Below are 16,358 nucleotides of genomic sequence, written 5' to 3' on the forward strand. Positions count from 1 at the left end.
AGCACTGTGTGTCATTGAGGCCTCGAGTAATGAAGCATGTTTTGAATGAAGTGTCGAAGCTTCAACAAAGCCTCGATCAGCCATCACTACACACAGGACCTCACTTTCACAAAGCAATATATAACCTATAACCTATCACCAACAATTCCTTAATAAATTGCATTTTTCTAAAGAAACTCAATCTTGATCCCTGTGTTCTGAACAATTTTAGATCAGCTTATAAGCTTTTGACCTTTATGTGGTGCAGTGACATCTCTGGGAAATTTCAATCAGGTTTTAGAGCTTTGCACAGTGCAGAAATTACTCTCCTCAAGGTATCTAATGACATATACAATATTCTTTTTTGCAGTCGACAGGGGAGAGAGCCCTATTTTAATTCTTTTAGACCATAGTGGAGCTTTTGACACAGTTGTCCATGTCATTTTAATTAACCATTTGAAATCCTGAGTTGGTATCAAGGGTACTGCACTTACTCGGTTTTATTCTTACCTTTTAAAATTACTCATCCACTATGACTGAAATTACCTGTGGTGTACTGCAAGGTTCAATTTTAGGTCCATTTGGACAAACTGTCCAACAGCACAATGCATCTTTTCATTGATATGCAGATGAAACACAGCTATACATATAGTGTAGCTGCTGTCTCAGAATGTCTCACAGATATCAACTGTTCGATGGCACAGAATTTCCTTCAACTAAAATCCGAAATGATTTTGTTCAGTCTGAGAAACAATAAAATCAGCTTCGGTAGAATAGCCTTGGTCCACTGTCACCCAACACAAAATCTACCGTCAGAAGTCTGGGAGTTCTTTTTGATTCCAATTTAAACTTTGATCCTCACATTAAAATAGTTGTCCAGTGTTGTTTTGTTTTTTTTATCATATTCAAAACATCTCCAGACTAAAATCTTTCCATTCACACCCAGATCTGGAAAAAGTAATTCATGCATTCATTTTCTCATCTCTGGTTTAATGTAACTCCCTCCTCTCCAGTATCAACCACAAGTCATTGTCTCACCTCCAACTAGTTCAGAATGCAGCAGCTTGGCTTCTTACTGGTTTTAGCAGATGGCATCACATCACCCAGATCCTGGCTTCCCTGCAGTGGTGCTCTGTCCATTTTAGAATAGGTTTTAAAATTTTACTGATCGCTTTTAAAGCTCGTCAAAGTCTGGCCCCAACTTATTTAATAGAACTGCTGACCTTTTATGACCTGGTCTGCAGCCTTAGATCCTCAGGTGGAGCCATTTTGATGGGTGATAAAGTTTTTGCGATCAGGCCATCCTGGTGAGACAGGGTTTGCTTAATCAGTGTTTTCCTTTAAATCACTTCTTTAAAACCTATTTTTATAGGCTTGCCTTTATGTGTCTGTTTTTATAGTCTAATTCATATTTCATTTTTTATGATTTTATTTGTTCATTTTATTCTCTTTCATCCCTTATTTATTTGCTTAATTACATATTTTATTTTATTTATTTACTACTACCATTATCATTACCTCTAAACAACCGAATTTATTTATTTATTTTTTGATAGTGAATGTTCCTATTAGGTGAAACTCTATGGGACTATTTTCTTTTTTTAAAATTATGTGTCTAGGCATTTTTAAGTCTTTGTTTCATACAGGCAATCTAGAGAGAACAGAAGAAGTGTACGGAAGAGCCTTAGCTTGGAATCAAATTAGAGAATCACTGACCAGGATATTTACACCCATGTGGTATGCAGCCTAAGCATTCAAATAGTGGATGACCAGTTTTAACTGACTGACACTCTTTTATAAACTGAGCTAAAGTTTGTACCCTATTATGCTCAAAACCTTTTATAAAATGTTTGCCGTGCTTGTTCAGCTGTGGTCATTGTCTGCACTACAGTACATTTACTGTGACATATTCACAGAATAGTCAAACAATCCAGTCAGAGCTCATAAAAATGTAAAGATGTAGCATGACTCCATATGTGAGGAATGCATCCTGTATCACATAAACCGTCAGTTTCTGTATTTAACTGCAAGCTTTGTGTACAATGGCCTAGTCCTGCTTAATTATGTTGTGTTGTGGGTGTGTGTGTGTGTGTGTGTGTAAGATAATATATGTGTATATATATATATATATATATATATATATATATATATATATATATATATATATATACACACACCTCTTGAGTAACATTATGTTTACACTGAGTGCCACTTACAAAAATACATTGTTACTGAGAGTCAACAAGGTAAGAAGCTCATCATATCTCTGCTGACATGTTTTCCCTCCCATACTGTACAGTCACATGTCAGGAAATGTTGACACGTGACACATTGTTAGTACTTCATTGTTTGAGCTGATTAAAACTTAACACTAATTAGACACTTATCAAAGGATAATTCTGGATAGACAATCATGAACTATAACTGCAGTAATTATACTGTATTTAGACATCTTATAAAATCTTAAAATCATTTTTCAATCTCTATATGTTTTTTTTCACCTGCACTGAAGCCAGCGATCTGTCTGTAAAGCTGTTTGAGCAGGATGTGTGTCTCCTAGATGTCTTTGATTCTCCTCCTCAAGGAATGCTTCGGCTCACTGCAGATTCTCAAACACAACTTAGAGCTAGACCCAAAACCACTCACTGAAGAGCTCTTAAAACTGATGCACAACACTCAGCCCCACCTGGAACACAACCACCAGCATGACTCAGACTTCTGGTACACATATTAATACGTGGAATAAATTTAGTCTGTTATTAAACTGAGTTGTTTTTGTTTTGTGGAAAGTTCTCAACTTTATCCTGGAGGACTTTGATGGTTCTTTGTGTTGAGAATTTCCCATGCCACTAATTTTAAAGACTGTATCGATGTTTCAAATGATGGATTCATTTATTTAATGGTTTAATTGCCATAGTTTTTGCCTATGTCATAGTTTGTTTTATGTGTAAATAATATATGTGTAGACTATTTCTTTCTTGATTTAGCCTCATGAAGAGGCCTTTAATCGTCTTGAGATTAGTTTAAAGTTGTTTCAATGTAGGCAGGGGTTGATTGGAGAGGGTAAGGTCTTTAAAATAATGTGATGTAAAATTTTTATGGTAAAGGTTTTTCCCCTATTGTGTAGGGATTAAAAAAATAAACGCACAGCTATTTGATTAACAAACTCAGGTCAAGGTATAATTTAGAGTTGTGATCTGTTGAGCTGTTAGATTTCTGTTAATTCCTCTTCTTTTTGTTTCAGTTTTTTCTTTCACAAATGTAAAATGTGGAAAACAAAATTGACTTTTTTTGAGGACCATCTGTCTAATCAAAGATCGGTTTAAAAGAACAACAACAACAACAACAAATCCATCATTCATAGTCCAGTTAACTCATGACTGAACATACTGGACATACCTAGAGGCAGTTTGCTATACGTGCACAGTTCTATCGTAAACACTGTTTGTGCTTTTCATTACTGAGTCGGGGGCTGGAGCTGGTCCTGTGTTTTAGGTGGGGGACAATAAAAGCCCAGGAGGACCTGTGACTCTCATTGTTCTTGATTTAGGACAGGACAGAGACAATGCTGAATAAGTCATCATATGCCTTGGACATGACAGTGTTTTGGACTGCAGTGATGCTTGTATTATCAGGTAAAGTTAACAGAGAGCTCATGTTTGGCTGTAAAATACCGTCAATCTGTAATCTAATTTGTGCTATGCCTTTTTTTCTTGTATTTATCTCTGAGATTATTGCTATTATTGTGCTGATCCTTAAGATCCTACTTGGTTCACGGTACTTTTAGATTTTTACAGAGTCACCTTTTATTTGCTCTTTGGGTTAATTAGGTATGTGTGTAGGTGAAGGTATTTTACCCCCGGGACCCTTGAGCGGAGCTGTAGCAGGGGCAGTGAAGTTCACCACCACCCTTAGACCTCCCGAGAATCCATTCCTGTCTGTAAGCTGGAGCTTTAAAGGGGCGAACATAATCACCTCCACCAGCGTCGACATCACTGAACCTGGACACGTCAACAGGATCTCATTAGACCGAGCCACAGGGACCCTGGAGCTCAGGAACCTGGTGCTGGAGGACAGCGGGGAGTACACTGTCACCATCATTCCAGATGCAGGGCTGCAGAAACAAGGGAAGGTCACTCTGAATGTGTACGGTGGGTAGTTTACAAACTCACACTGTGCATGCAAACCTTTTGACACTCACAAATGGCTGAAAAAATAAATTGTAGCACAGACTGGGCTGAATGTTTGCCAAATATATTTAAAACGATGAATGAAGCACCTAGAAAGTAGGTACTCAAGCACAAAACGATAATCCAATGATCAAACAAAAACAAGTGACACTACATAAAATGCTCCATCACATTTACCTCATTAAGATTTGGAATAAGCTGATACTGTCAGTCAGTGAGAATGATTTTAATAACCGTAAAGCTACTTACGCTGCATGTCAAAAGTTTAATCTTCATCTCTTTTCTTCAGGTACCTGAAAACATCTTATAACATCTAATTGAAATATCTAATAAAACAACACAGTAACCCTACAGTGATTACTATCATTGTCAAGCTTTATGTTCTCCTAGATTTAGATTTTTTTGAGAGCATGAAATGAAAGGTTGATTCATTTTCTGTAGTTGCAATTTAGAATTTTGAATGGCATCCTTCTGTAGTTTGATGCAGTTCAAAGTAAATTCTGTACAATTCAGTCGCTCCAACTATAATTTGGCTCATTTGAAATCTAACTTGTGAGGACCAATACTAATCTTCAACAGTGTTTCCTTTTTATTCTCCTACCATCTTTAATGAACTGCCACTTTTTTTTTTTTTGCACTGACAGCACTGATATCCAAAGCCACCATCCGCAGCCCTGCAGCCATCCTGATAGAAGACAGAAGCTCCACTAACCTCACCTGTGAGGCCTCTGGCTCCATTACCACCAGAGTGTGGATAAAAGATGGCCACCCTCTTCTTCCCAGTGACAGAGTCAGCTTCTCCATGGACAACAGGACAGTGTTCATACAACCTGTTCACAGCTCCAACCATGGCACCTACCAGTGTCAAGTTAGCAACCCAGTCAGCACCATGACTGCAGCCCATAATCTCACTGTCAACTGTGAGTATTCGTTCTACAAAAGAGATTCTAATTTAACAAAAAATTTGATGTATTTGTTGACATTTTCTCTTAATTTATTTATTTTTGGCAGTTTATCAAGCCATTCAAGCACAGATCTTAACTTTGTAACGCTAACACAGTATGTGTCTTTTATCCGTACAGTTGGACCACATAACATATCAATTATTGGACCTTCAGCAGCTCCACCAGGCTACAGAGTGGCACTGCTGTGCACCACAGCTTCTGTCCCACCAGCAAACTTCAGCTGGATGTTTAACGGCAATGAGACGCATGTCAACAACTCCTTGTACGTAATAGAAAGGTTAGATGCAGAAGACACTGGGAATTACACCTGCACGGCAAGAAATATGGTGACAATGATGGAAAACTCCACAGTTATGAGCCTGAAAGGTAAAATAGGATGCATGAGTTTATTTGCTGATTAGACCTTGTTTGTTGTTGTTGTCAGAATTACATATGTTTTAAAAGTAAGTGACATTTCAAGTGATGGTAATGTTTGCCCTCTTTACCACATTAAGCATCTTGCACTGCTCCCTGCTGGTCGTTCCTAGTGTTGGTCATCAGTGCACTGACTCTAAGAGAGTTTAAATAACAGGAAGTCGCAGGTAAGGGATATTAATCATTTATATATATATGCAGTTTGTGTGTGTGCGTATATGTGTGTGTGCATATACAATATATATGTACAGTGTATATGTAGTATACTGTGAATGTATAGTCACATTAATGCACTTTTCTTCATTTTTCCTCAGCTTCTCTCCCTGGAGGACCAGAATGTCAACATGTCAAAATGTTATTTAGACCAAACAGACCTTGATGATTTAATAAGTTTGATCATTATGTCTGTGGCTCACTTTGGTATAAGTCATCTAATTTGTTCATTAAATAGACTTATGAAGAAGTGTTTTATTAATACAACGTACAAACATAAAGCTATTATCAAATCAATCATGTCTTTGGCTTTATTGTTGATTTATATCTCACATACATCGTGTATTATGGTCCATATATTGGATGTCAGAGTGTAATTAAAGTCTGTGTGTCTATGTGTCAACTGCTTTAACAAACTATAAATGCTTTTTTACATAATGACCAAGCACTCAGTCTTCTGTGGTAAAGGTCACGATGGTTCATAGATTAGGTTTTTTCATGTCTTGTCTGTGAAATTTATTCTAAAAGAAGCTGATCATCATCACTATAATCATCAATTATAAGGAATAGTTTTGTTACTGTGTATTTTTTTTTACATCTGGGAGGCTTTTTTTTTATAAGCAGAGAGTGAAATATACATTTGACTGTGTCTGTGACTGCAGCTTTTCTCCATTTTTGTCTGTCAGTAATCAGTAAAGTAATTAAACTGATCTACGTCAGCTAGAGATGATCTTGATAAAGAAGTGACTGTGTGCCTTGACAAGATACAGCAAAGCTTAAGTTGGTGCCTAATGTATTTCCACTTTACACAGTGAAATAAATTAATTATTCAGTGTACTTGTTAACATTTTTTTTAACTGAGTGTAGTTGACACAATTATTGAAATGACTGAACTTCTAAAAATACTGCAAGTAAAAGCAGTTTATACATTTTCCAGTCTCTGGTCTCACTTCAGTGTTACTCTGAGAGAAAGTAGTATATTGGCTACTAGCAGAAGAAGTACTCTTATGGTCCAATCTTAGCAAGGGTAGCAATGCACAGTGTCAAAATACTTCAATACAAGTAAGTCCTGTGTGAGCAGAGTTTAAAGGCTGTGGCAGGATGGAGAATGCGCTAAAACATGTGGGCAAAGAAACAAGTCAATTTGCCACTGGATCCAGTGGTGGACGGTGCAGCAGCTACAGAAACTAAATATAAGTGATAGTGGATTGTTATAAAAAATACACAAAAATTCTTCTCCTTCTTAGTGTTTTTTTTTTTTTTTTTAAACTCGACTATATTAGCTGCATTTCTAGCCATTAATAGACTGAGGATAGTTCAACGGACCACTATCTGCAATAGGAAAATGCTTAGTCTGATTTCACATGGAGAGGAGTACAACTCATAGTGCAGTGCAATGCCTTTTCAGTTGTTACTAATGCCTTGCCCTCCTGTAATTTACATGCAGGCAACAAGCAGAGTTCAACAAACTGAAACAGGCAAAACTTTGCATCTTTGACTTTTTACCCTGTTGAATACCTGGGATTAATTTAGCAAATGACTCTGATGAAGATCATTATACATCCTTTTTTGAGTTGCAGCTTCCTCCCAGAATCTTGACATGAGTTCACTGATGTGAGGTTTCAAATTAGAGAACTGTTCTGCTATACGCTCTTTTGTTTCTTTAATTTCGTTACCCTCCCCAGCATCTGAGCTGAATCTGATGAGCTGTACTTTTGACTGACAGGCTGAATACATGGTACTATAATCTGTAGAAAATGTTGCAGCACCTTATTACTTTAGTCTTCAGCTTGTGTGTCATTTGATGGAACTAACAATTTTAGTCAATCCATGGATTTTTTTCTTGAAGATTCTAAGCTTTGCTGATGTTTCAGATTGACTTGAGACATGAAGTGGACTGTTTAATTCTCCTATCTAGCTATACGCTACAGTGTAATTGTACAAACACTGGTGGACATGAAGCTGGATGCATTATAAAGAAGCAAAAACAAAAATGGGTACTTTGCCTGCTGGCCTACATTCTTCTTATCTGAAAACGTCCTCAATCACAGAGGATAATAAAAAAAAAAACCATAACCCTGAAGCTAAGAATAATATAGCATTGTCCAAATTACAGTTAAACATAGATTAATGAAGTCAAACAGCGCTGCGACCATCATGTGACACTAAAACTTTGAAGCTGAAAATAGTCATGTGAGTTCATGGAAAACAGCAGCTCTGAGGGGCTTGCACACAGAGTACGTATTTAGTGGCAGTTGAACGAAATATTTTTAAAAACTTAACTAGTCCAGCATTGTTTGCATGATTTGCATTTAATGTGCAACAGTTCTGTAACAAAAAGAAAATGTACAGCAGTGAAAGTCATTGTGTAAAGCATATTTGGTGTTAAAATGTTTAATATGTGTTTGTGCTTATATTTTGCCTAAAAAACTATCTTGCTAGTCCACTGAGTGCAGGTTTGTTTTTTACTTTCATATATCCTAATTTGAACCCCTTTTTTTTCCAGATTTAAAGATAGATCATGTGAAAGTCACTGAAGAGCGCTCACATACCACCTCACCACAGGCCAGAAAGCAATAAACAAAGTCGCCCACTGGTGAGGAACTATGGAAGACTTGATTAAAATATTTTAAACAAGATAGCATGCTGTTGTAAAGAAATGCACAGTGTCTCCTTCAGCAGGACTAGCCACTATTAATTTGACTTCCTCTTGCACACAGAGGGGAACAAAAGCATGTGTATTATCACAAATTTTACATACAGCTTCATATACACACATGGACAAAATTGTTGGTACCCCTCGGTTAATGAAAGAAAAACCCACACTGGTCACAGAAATAATTTGAATCTGACAAAAGTAATAATAAATAAAAATTCTATGAAAATTATCCAGTGAAAATCAGACATTGCGTTTGAACCATGGTTCAACAGAATTATTTAAAAAAAATAAACTCATGAAACAGGCCTGGACAAAAATGATGGTACCCCTAGAAAAGACTGAAAACAATGTGACCATAGGGACATGTTCAATCAAGGTGTGTCCTCTAATTAGCATCACAGGTGTCTACAAACTTGTAATCAGTCAGTCGGCCTATTTATAGGGTTACAGTAGTCACTGTGCTGCTTGGTGACATGGTATGTACCACACTAAACATGGACCAGAGGAAGTGAAGGAGAGAGTTGTCTCAGGAGATTAGAAAGAAAATTAAAGACAAGCATGTTTACTCGTGGCATTAATTATAATATATCTCAAACATCACATAAACAAATATAACTTTTAAATCAAAAGCATCAACCAAAAGTGAGGCTTGCTTGGACTGACTTATTACTGTGAGTAACATTTGCTTTCACGCATAAATATTTCTTCCTATCATTTAGAATTTTAGATGCTTCATTTACTTTTCTTTCTTTTTTTTTTTTTTTTTTTTACTACATCTCATCACGATGTTGCTACTGACTGAATTTGGGAAAAGATCAGTTTACTTTTGACCTGCTGGCACTGATGCTGCTGTTAACCCAGTAAACGAATCATCACTTGTCGAGCATCAACACGATTTAACCGCATGAGGTCACTGTTGCGAAAGACACGACATGGATGGCAGAACAGAGAAAACTGTCTCTGAAAATCATGCTGAAATGCTGAGTTGACAATTACAGAGTTTGAAAGCCGAGAATCGATGGCAGTGGGAGAGTTTTGGTACAGATTTAAAAAATGGTTCCTCTCGCAGTTATTCTTTTTCATGGGTAAGTTATTTTTTATTAACTGCTTACTTTGAATTTGGAAGCGTTTACGTCAGATGGGCAAAATGCTGTGTATAACCTGTTTGGTTTAAATTCTGATGTCTTTGTCATCTCGATAATTTCGTGTTTTTTGGTCAGTGTCGTGGGTTTAATGTTGCGTATGTACTTTTTTTTTTTCCTGTGTTCACATATCGTCATAGTTTTTCAGACGTTTCTCCTGTTGCCACACTGCATGTTTTAGTCCTTAACTACTGAATCAGGAACTTCACCGATCCGCCTCTTTGCAACTCTCTTCGTGTTACCTATGAAGCTGACATATAAAGTCAGGAATATTGTATGGGCTGTCAGGTGTTTCTGCTTTTTTGCTCTCTGTCTGTAGTTGTGCGCGATGAAAACTTGCAGCAGATCAGCCCACAGGATGCTACAGAAGCTCATTTGCTTTGCATTACTTCCAGGTAAGACTAATCATTTTCAATTAGAATTTTCTGAAAGTTTGATTAGTACAGATTTATGTAGTTTATATTGATTCTGAATATTGGAAATCGTTGCTTTAAATGATACTTGTAAAACTCCCCCTTAGTACAATTTACAAGCCCTTTATAGGATCTAGTTCTATGTTTGCACACTCCTCCATTACAGAAAACATTCTGTGATTTCCCTTACATACTTGTGTCTGGGGTAGAAGGGTGAAGTGAGCAAATATACCAACACAACCAAATATAACAACATGCACGAAAAAAAATCTATATAAGAGTGCAATAGAGTTCTTTTCATTTCCGTGTGTCTTCCATCTCATCTTGCCGGCACGTCAATATCATTTCTTTTTGGCAGTTATTGAGGCACAAAAAGTCGATGTCTTGCCTGAAGTGACTGGATACCTCCAGAATGATGTCACCTTGTCATGCCAGTTCATCCAAGGACCAAAAGACAGCAACATTACTCAGTTTCAGTGGGATCTCCTGCAACCAGAAGGAGAAGATATAACCCTTGCCGTTTCAAATAGTCAGCATGGAGTGCATATTCCTGAATCGCCTCTGAAGGGGAGAGTGGAGATTGCAGAACAATCACTGATAATTAAAAAAATGGAAATGACAGATGCAGGGTCTTACACCTGCCGCATATTCACTTTTCCCAGTGGTTCATTTGAAGGAACCACCAAACTTGTTGTTGGAGGTAAGGAAATAGAGTGTTTTATCCACTCAGTTGCCAAAATAATATTAAGTGTTGCTGGTTTTCAAAATTAGCCTGACAATCACTTAACCAGTAAACAGTTTAAAAACACTGTTGGTGAAATGTGGGTTACAAGAGATTTTGTCAAAAGTTTTAGCTTTGGTTGCAATTTGGTTGCATAAAAGAGAACAATTTAATGCACAATACAGTACCAGCTGTGTTTCTATACAGAATCAAGTGTTTATTACTATTGCATCAGAAATCTGGAACAACAATTCCAAATTGTACCTATAAAACAAATGAATAATACTTTATTGACAACATCAGTGCTAATAAAATCTTTTAAGTGATACTAAATCAACAATTTCATAATAAAGGTTTTGCAATAGTTCATTTAGAACAGCAAAACAGTTAATAGTGTGTACTGCTTCCCATTGCTTGCAAGCCAGTCTGTGAGACATACTCTCCACTAATGCATGTGACGTTGCACTGGGAAAACTGGCACGTTCTTCCTGTACAAACTGGCCAAGTTCATGAAGATTAGCTGGCTGTGGGTCTCTGGCAGAACTGCATGTCCAAGACCATCCTACAAATGCTGCGATGGGATTGGTGTCGTGCGAGCATGCCAGTTGGTGCAAAACACAAATTCCCTCTTGGTCAAGTAAATCCTGCACAGTTTGTGCTCTGTGTGCTGGAGCGTGATCGTCATTATCATCTTGGTGCCTAAAGTTTTCTCGGAATGTCTGCCGGGCCCATGACAACAGGTGATGTCTCAGCGTGTCACCATACTCAGCCCCATGAAACTGGCCCTGAAGATCAGCAGGTCTGATTTGCCATTGTAGTGAAAGGCCCATACATGTACAGATCTGTATTCACTGGTGAGTCTGGGCTTTACACAATTCTCATGGAGTCTTTCAGATTTCATTCGACACACCCTGACATGGAAATCAGTTTTGTCCAGCAGAAAACGCAGCTCATCTCCCAACAGGACATGTCGCCAGTGATCTACAGTAAGGGCTTGGTTCTGCCTCGCCCACTGGAGGAGCTCCTGCTTGTGTCTGTCTGTCAGACGTGGCATTCAGACCCCCTTTCAAACAATCTTCTGTTGACTCTTTCATGACTAACTTGGATATTTGCCTCCTGTTGCCATTCTTTCCTCAGAGAGGCAGCAGCATGTTTATACACCTCTAGTGCTCCAAAACCATTTAGTAGGAAACAAAAACACCTATTATTGAGTAATTGAATAATTACTCAATAATCTTATAATGCAAACTTCTGTGTTATGTTCATGAAAATGGTGCTTAACAACAAATCCTCCATGTTAACAAGCTGTAACCAACATTTTGACCAACAGTGTATACTGTTATCTGTTTAGCAATGCTGTTTAATATGTAACAGTAAAAAAAAAATATTGAACTGATACACAATGGTTGTGATTAATGCTGTAGGTGCTTATCCTGTCAGTTGAGAATAAAATGAGTTTGATGATCTTAGAAAATAAGTGAGATTGTACATTTTTAAAAATATTGTGCTGTGTTATCAGCCTCTTCACTATACCAATCATACCACCATGATGATCAGTGTTACGCACCTGATAAATACTCTTAGTCTAACATGGATATCACAAAGCCAGGGTTATATAAAGATCATGAACTTGACTTGGAATCATTTCATGTGACATCTCTGCAAGGTTAATGAGTCCAGTTTGTTCTCTCAGAACACAAGCCGTTATCGACTGAGGTGATTTCTGCTGTAGTGACTTCTGTCCTGCTGCTGTTGGTGATCGTGGCTGCCGTGGTTTACTTCATTTTCATCAGAAGGCAGTATGTGTGTGTGCATGTGCTTGTAATCATGTTGTTGTCATGCTGTTGTAACATTTTGGGGACTCACCTCTCTTTTGGTGACATCAAGCAGGTCCCCACAGTGCATCACTAAATATGAGGTTGAAGACTTGTTTTATCATTACGGTTGGAGTTCGGTTGCTATGGGCTCTGGTAAACTTAGCCCTCCCAGTAACTATTCTTTTTTGTAGTTTTGTGGCATTTCACAAAGTAAATGGCTAGTGACTTAATAGTTTTTCTTTAGCAGATTAATCAATAATTACAATCACAGCTGGAGCCTGTTTTTCTCTTCTTCATCAGCTAAATGCATGCAGGACAACTAATAATAGTGCTTTTGATTCTTTCACTCAGACGTGATTCTTCAGGCAGGCATCGTGTCTTCATTGGTGAGAACAAGTGCATAAGTTTCACCTCACTCTATTTCTAACCAACACTTGAATAATTTATCTTCTGCTGTTTGTTTCAATTCCAATGACTGAGGCCTGTGTGTCTTTTAGATACAGCTGGTCCAGGGATTGATGTGGCCAGGCCTTCTGTGATTGTAAGAGAGGAGGTGAGCTCAGACTTACTTCCTGATTTTTAAAATAAGATGTCGATAGAATTACAGTTTGCTGTTGTGGTGAAAAAAAAGATGTGATGCTAATGATAATACAACCTACACTCTGTCACGCTCTATATCGTAGGATGTGGTCTACTCTGACATCAAGCTCAGTCCGTCCAGAAGCGCTACTCCTTCATCCAAATACAAGCACAGAGACACTGTGAATGCTGATGTCGTGTACTCCGAAGTGGCAGTTTTACGTCGACAGCCTACTGAGAAGATGTTTATGTACTGTAGAAGGGCTGATGAAGTTCTTTCTTGTGCTTGCTGAGTGCATAAAAACACTCTTAATCCTGCTGTAAGCAAGTTGTCTGTACTATACTTGTGGTGCCATCATTTGGTGTAATCAGCACAATCTGACCTGATTCTAATCACCTTATCCTAAAATATAATCTAATAACATATAATATAGTGGCTCCAGTCCCTCTGTTTAAATGTAGGCTGTACTAGAACCAAATAATATTGTTTTAAAGCTAATATGTCTCTAAAGTTAATGCAACCATGTTGATAATTAGTAGGTAGGTGTGTCATCTTCAGTGTTGGTTTAGCTTCTTAGTTTCCTAAAAATGCAGCAAATAATAATATAACATAGCAAGGGGATTATGAATAGTTTTGAAGGTGTTTGGTAACAACCAGCGTAACATTTTGTCCTGATAGTGTTTGCAAGACGAGTTATTCCAACGCATCCGCCATGGACTATGATTTTGTGTCTACCAAATTTAGTTGCAATAGAAAAAAAACTATCACCAAAGTTGTGTCCTCAAAAGACCTTAAAGATCATCTAATAGTTGCTAGGTGCAATTTCTCTCTAAGCCTTTTGGTTAAACCTCTGGACAATATGAACTACTGTGCAAAATGTCATTCCAATCCTCACAATAGTAGACATACCAACACTGCCATCCCTAGAGTCAGATCACTATCAAAACTATAAACAGATCCACACAACAAGACTTGACTGGCACCGTTCAGTTAGTGGATCAGTTTCTGGTATTGCAGTCAGACATATCTGCAGTAGAACAAGAAATGGCCACAGTAAAATGTTTTCTGGAAATCTCCAATATGCAATCAAGGTACAATCAACAAGGCTTCTTGTGCCTTGCTATGCTGTGCAGTGGGGAAGTGCTTGCATGTCTTTTTCTGCCATCATTGCTGTAAAAACAGCACCTGAATCTAACTTAGCAATTGATGTATTTGCAGGAGATTTTAATCATGTAGTGAAGGCAAGTCCTGCTGTGGATGTGACTGTGTCTGGCTTGCAAGGCCTTACATAACCTGTCATGCGTGGCCATGTGTGGTCATAACAGTAAAGCTGACATACAGACAAGTGCAATTCTCAACAAAAATCACACATAGTTCCTCATTTACCAAATATCAAAAGAGGAAGACGGAAAGAAGAAGAAGACAAACATTAACATTAACTATTCGAACGTGTGAGCACAAAATCTACTTTTCTACTTGTTTTTCTATTTGTTGTGTTGTGCGAAAGTCAGAAGTTGAGAAGTTTGATTACATAATTACATTGTTTTTAAGATAGTGCAGTCCTTTAGACAGAAATGAGTGCTGTTAACTATACATTTGCTTTAATAGATGTTTTGTTAGTATCTGTGTTTGTTAATTGCCATTGTAACCTCAAAAACTTTGTTTCACAGACTTTATAAACTCTGTGTTTTTTAATTTAATTCTTGTAGAGTTCTCTCATGACAGGAAATAGATGAGAAAGATAAGAAAAATGCTGTTTGAAGGGAGTGCAGTACAAAAGCTATTCCATATCAGATCAATAGGAAATGAGTAGAGAAAACACAGCAAAGCTCAAAGTACTCAAAGTCTGACATGAAGTTTTACATTTAACTTTAGCACCAAGTCCTGTTTTGATACAATCATTGATCTTTATGTCATACAAAAGTAAGTGTCATACCTCCGTACCACTGTTATGTGGTGGTGAATGGCTGGGCTAGAACACAGATTCAGGTTCCCTGAAGTATTATTGACAATAACTTTACAGATGCAGCTCAAAAAATAAGAATATTGTGAATAAGTTTTTTGTTTGTTTTTTTTTTTAATTCAAAAGGTAAACTGCCATGCATTCCATATTCATTACATGTGAAGTAGAGCATGTCAAGCCTTTTCTCGTATTAACTTCGATTGAAATGGCTTATGGCTCATGAAAATGAGAAATCCAATATATCAAAATATTAGAATATTTAATTTTGAGTTTGACTAAATTACTATTCAAACTGTATAAATACCATCTACCTTTCATGCTACTTCTGTAATTGTAATAATGGGTAAGACTGCTGGCTTAAAAGTTGTCCAGGAGACAATCGTGAAAATCTTCCACAAGGAGGCCACAGAAGGTCATTGCTGAAAAGTTTGGCTGTTGGCAAAGTGCTGTATCAACGCATATTAATTGAAAGTTGACTGGTAGGGAAAAGTGTGGTAGGAAAAGTTGCACAAGTAACAGAGATGACCATGAACCTTGAGAGGATTACCAGTCGATTAAAAAAAACTGGGAGAGCTTCACATGGAGTGGACTGAGGCTAATGTCAGTGCATCAAGAGCCCCAAAATACAGATATCTTCAGGAGAGGAGCTGCAGCTGTCCCTAGGGTTGCCACTTTTCAGAAATGAAAATAAAGGACGCCCACCACGGCTCCTTGGGGCCACAGTTCAGTAAAATTGGGAAGATATTCACAGATTCAGAATTCCACCATCAGTAACTCATTATAAACGATGCCTCTTTTCCATTGTTGTAAGGTAGACAATGTGCTACAAGCCCAGTTTTATCAACAGTTGCTGTTTTTCAAGCTGCAGGAATAACAATGGTGTCAACAGGAGCCAGTTGAAGGCTGCAGTGATTTTGGTGACACTACAGTGTATCAGAGAGAAGCTATTGAATATTTGTTTCTCTCTTTGCTGTTGCAGCAGTTTTGCAATTTGCAGATGGTCCCTGTTCACTCCATAGACATCAATGGTATTTTTGCAGCTTGAAAGACAGCTACTGTTGATAAAACTGGGCTTGTAGCACATTGTCTACCTTACAACGATGGAAAAGAGGCATCGTTTATGTTTTGACCAGTGTTGCCAACTCCTCAGTAAGGAAAGTAGCTATTGGCTGTTCTAAAAGTTTAGAAGTCGCTAAATGACGCCATCGCCTAATTTGCATAATTTCCCGTTTGCATGTAATTGTAATCAATGTTGTAGGAGAGACAAAAAGTGAGTATAAAACACCCAAAATCTGCTTCTGA

General features: G+C 37.6%; 2 protein-coding genes across 2 annotated transcripts; both read left to right on the plus strand.

The window, feature by feature from the left end:
* Nucleotides 1-3,542: 3,542 nt before the first annotated feature.
* LOC118470474 (carcinoembryonic antigen-related cell adhesion molecule 6-like) lies at nt 3,543-6,164 on the plus strand. Its single transcript, XM_035949444.2, has 6 exons — nt 3,543-3,614; nt 3,810-4,130; nt 4,814-5,089; nt 5,252-5,500; nt 5,629-5,715; nt 5,863-6,164. The coding sequence occupies exons 1-5, from the start codon at nt 3,545-3,547 to the stop codon at nt 5,700-5,702; spliced, it is 990 nt and encodes a 329-aa protein (XP_035805337.1). The 5' UTR covers nt 3,543-3,544; the 3' UTR covers nt 5,703-5,715; nt 5,863-6,164.
* Nucleotides 6,165-8,697: 2,533 nt separating this feature from the next.
* On the plus strand, nt 8,698-14,793 carry LOC111570341 (uncharacterized). Its single transcript, XM_023273047.3, has 7 exons — nt 8,698-9,505; nt 9,882-9,957; nt 10,334-10,675; nt 12,390-12,495; nt 12,865-12,899; nt 13,011-13,066; nt 13,197-14,793. Exons 2-7 carry the CDS (start codon nt 9,891-9,893, stop codon nt 13,383-13,385), a joined length of 795 nt encoding a protein of 264 aa, XP_023128815.1. The 5' UTR covers nt 8,698-9,505; nt 9,882-9,890; the 3' UTR covers nt 13,386-14,793.
* The last annotated feature ends 1,565 nt before the right edge of the window (nt 14,794-16,358 follow it).

Source organism: Amphiprion ocellaris, chromosome 9, assembly GCF_022539595.1.
Source record: "Amphiprion ocellaris isolate individual 3 ecotype Okinawa chromosome 9, ASM2253959v1, whole genome shotgun sequence".
Taxonomy (NCBI): Eukaryota; Metazoa; Chordata; class Actinopteri; family Pomacentridae; genus Amphiprion; species Amphiprion ocellaris.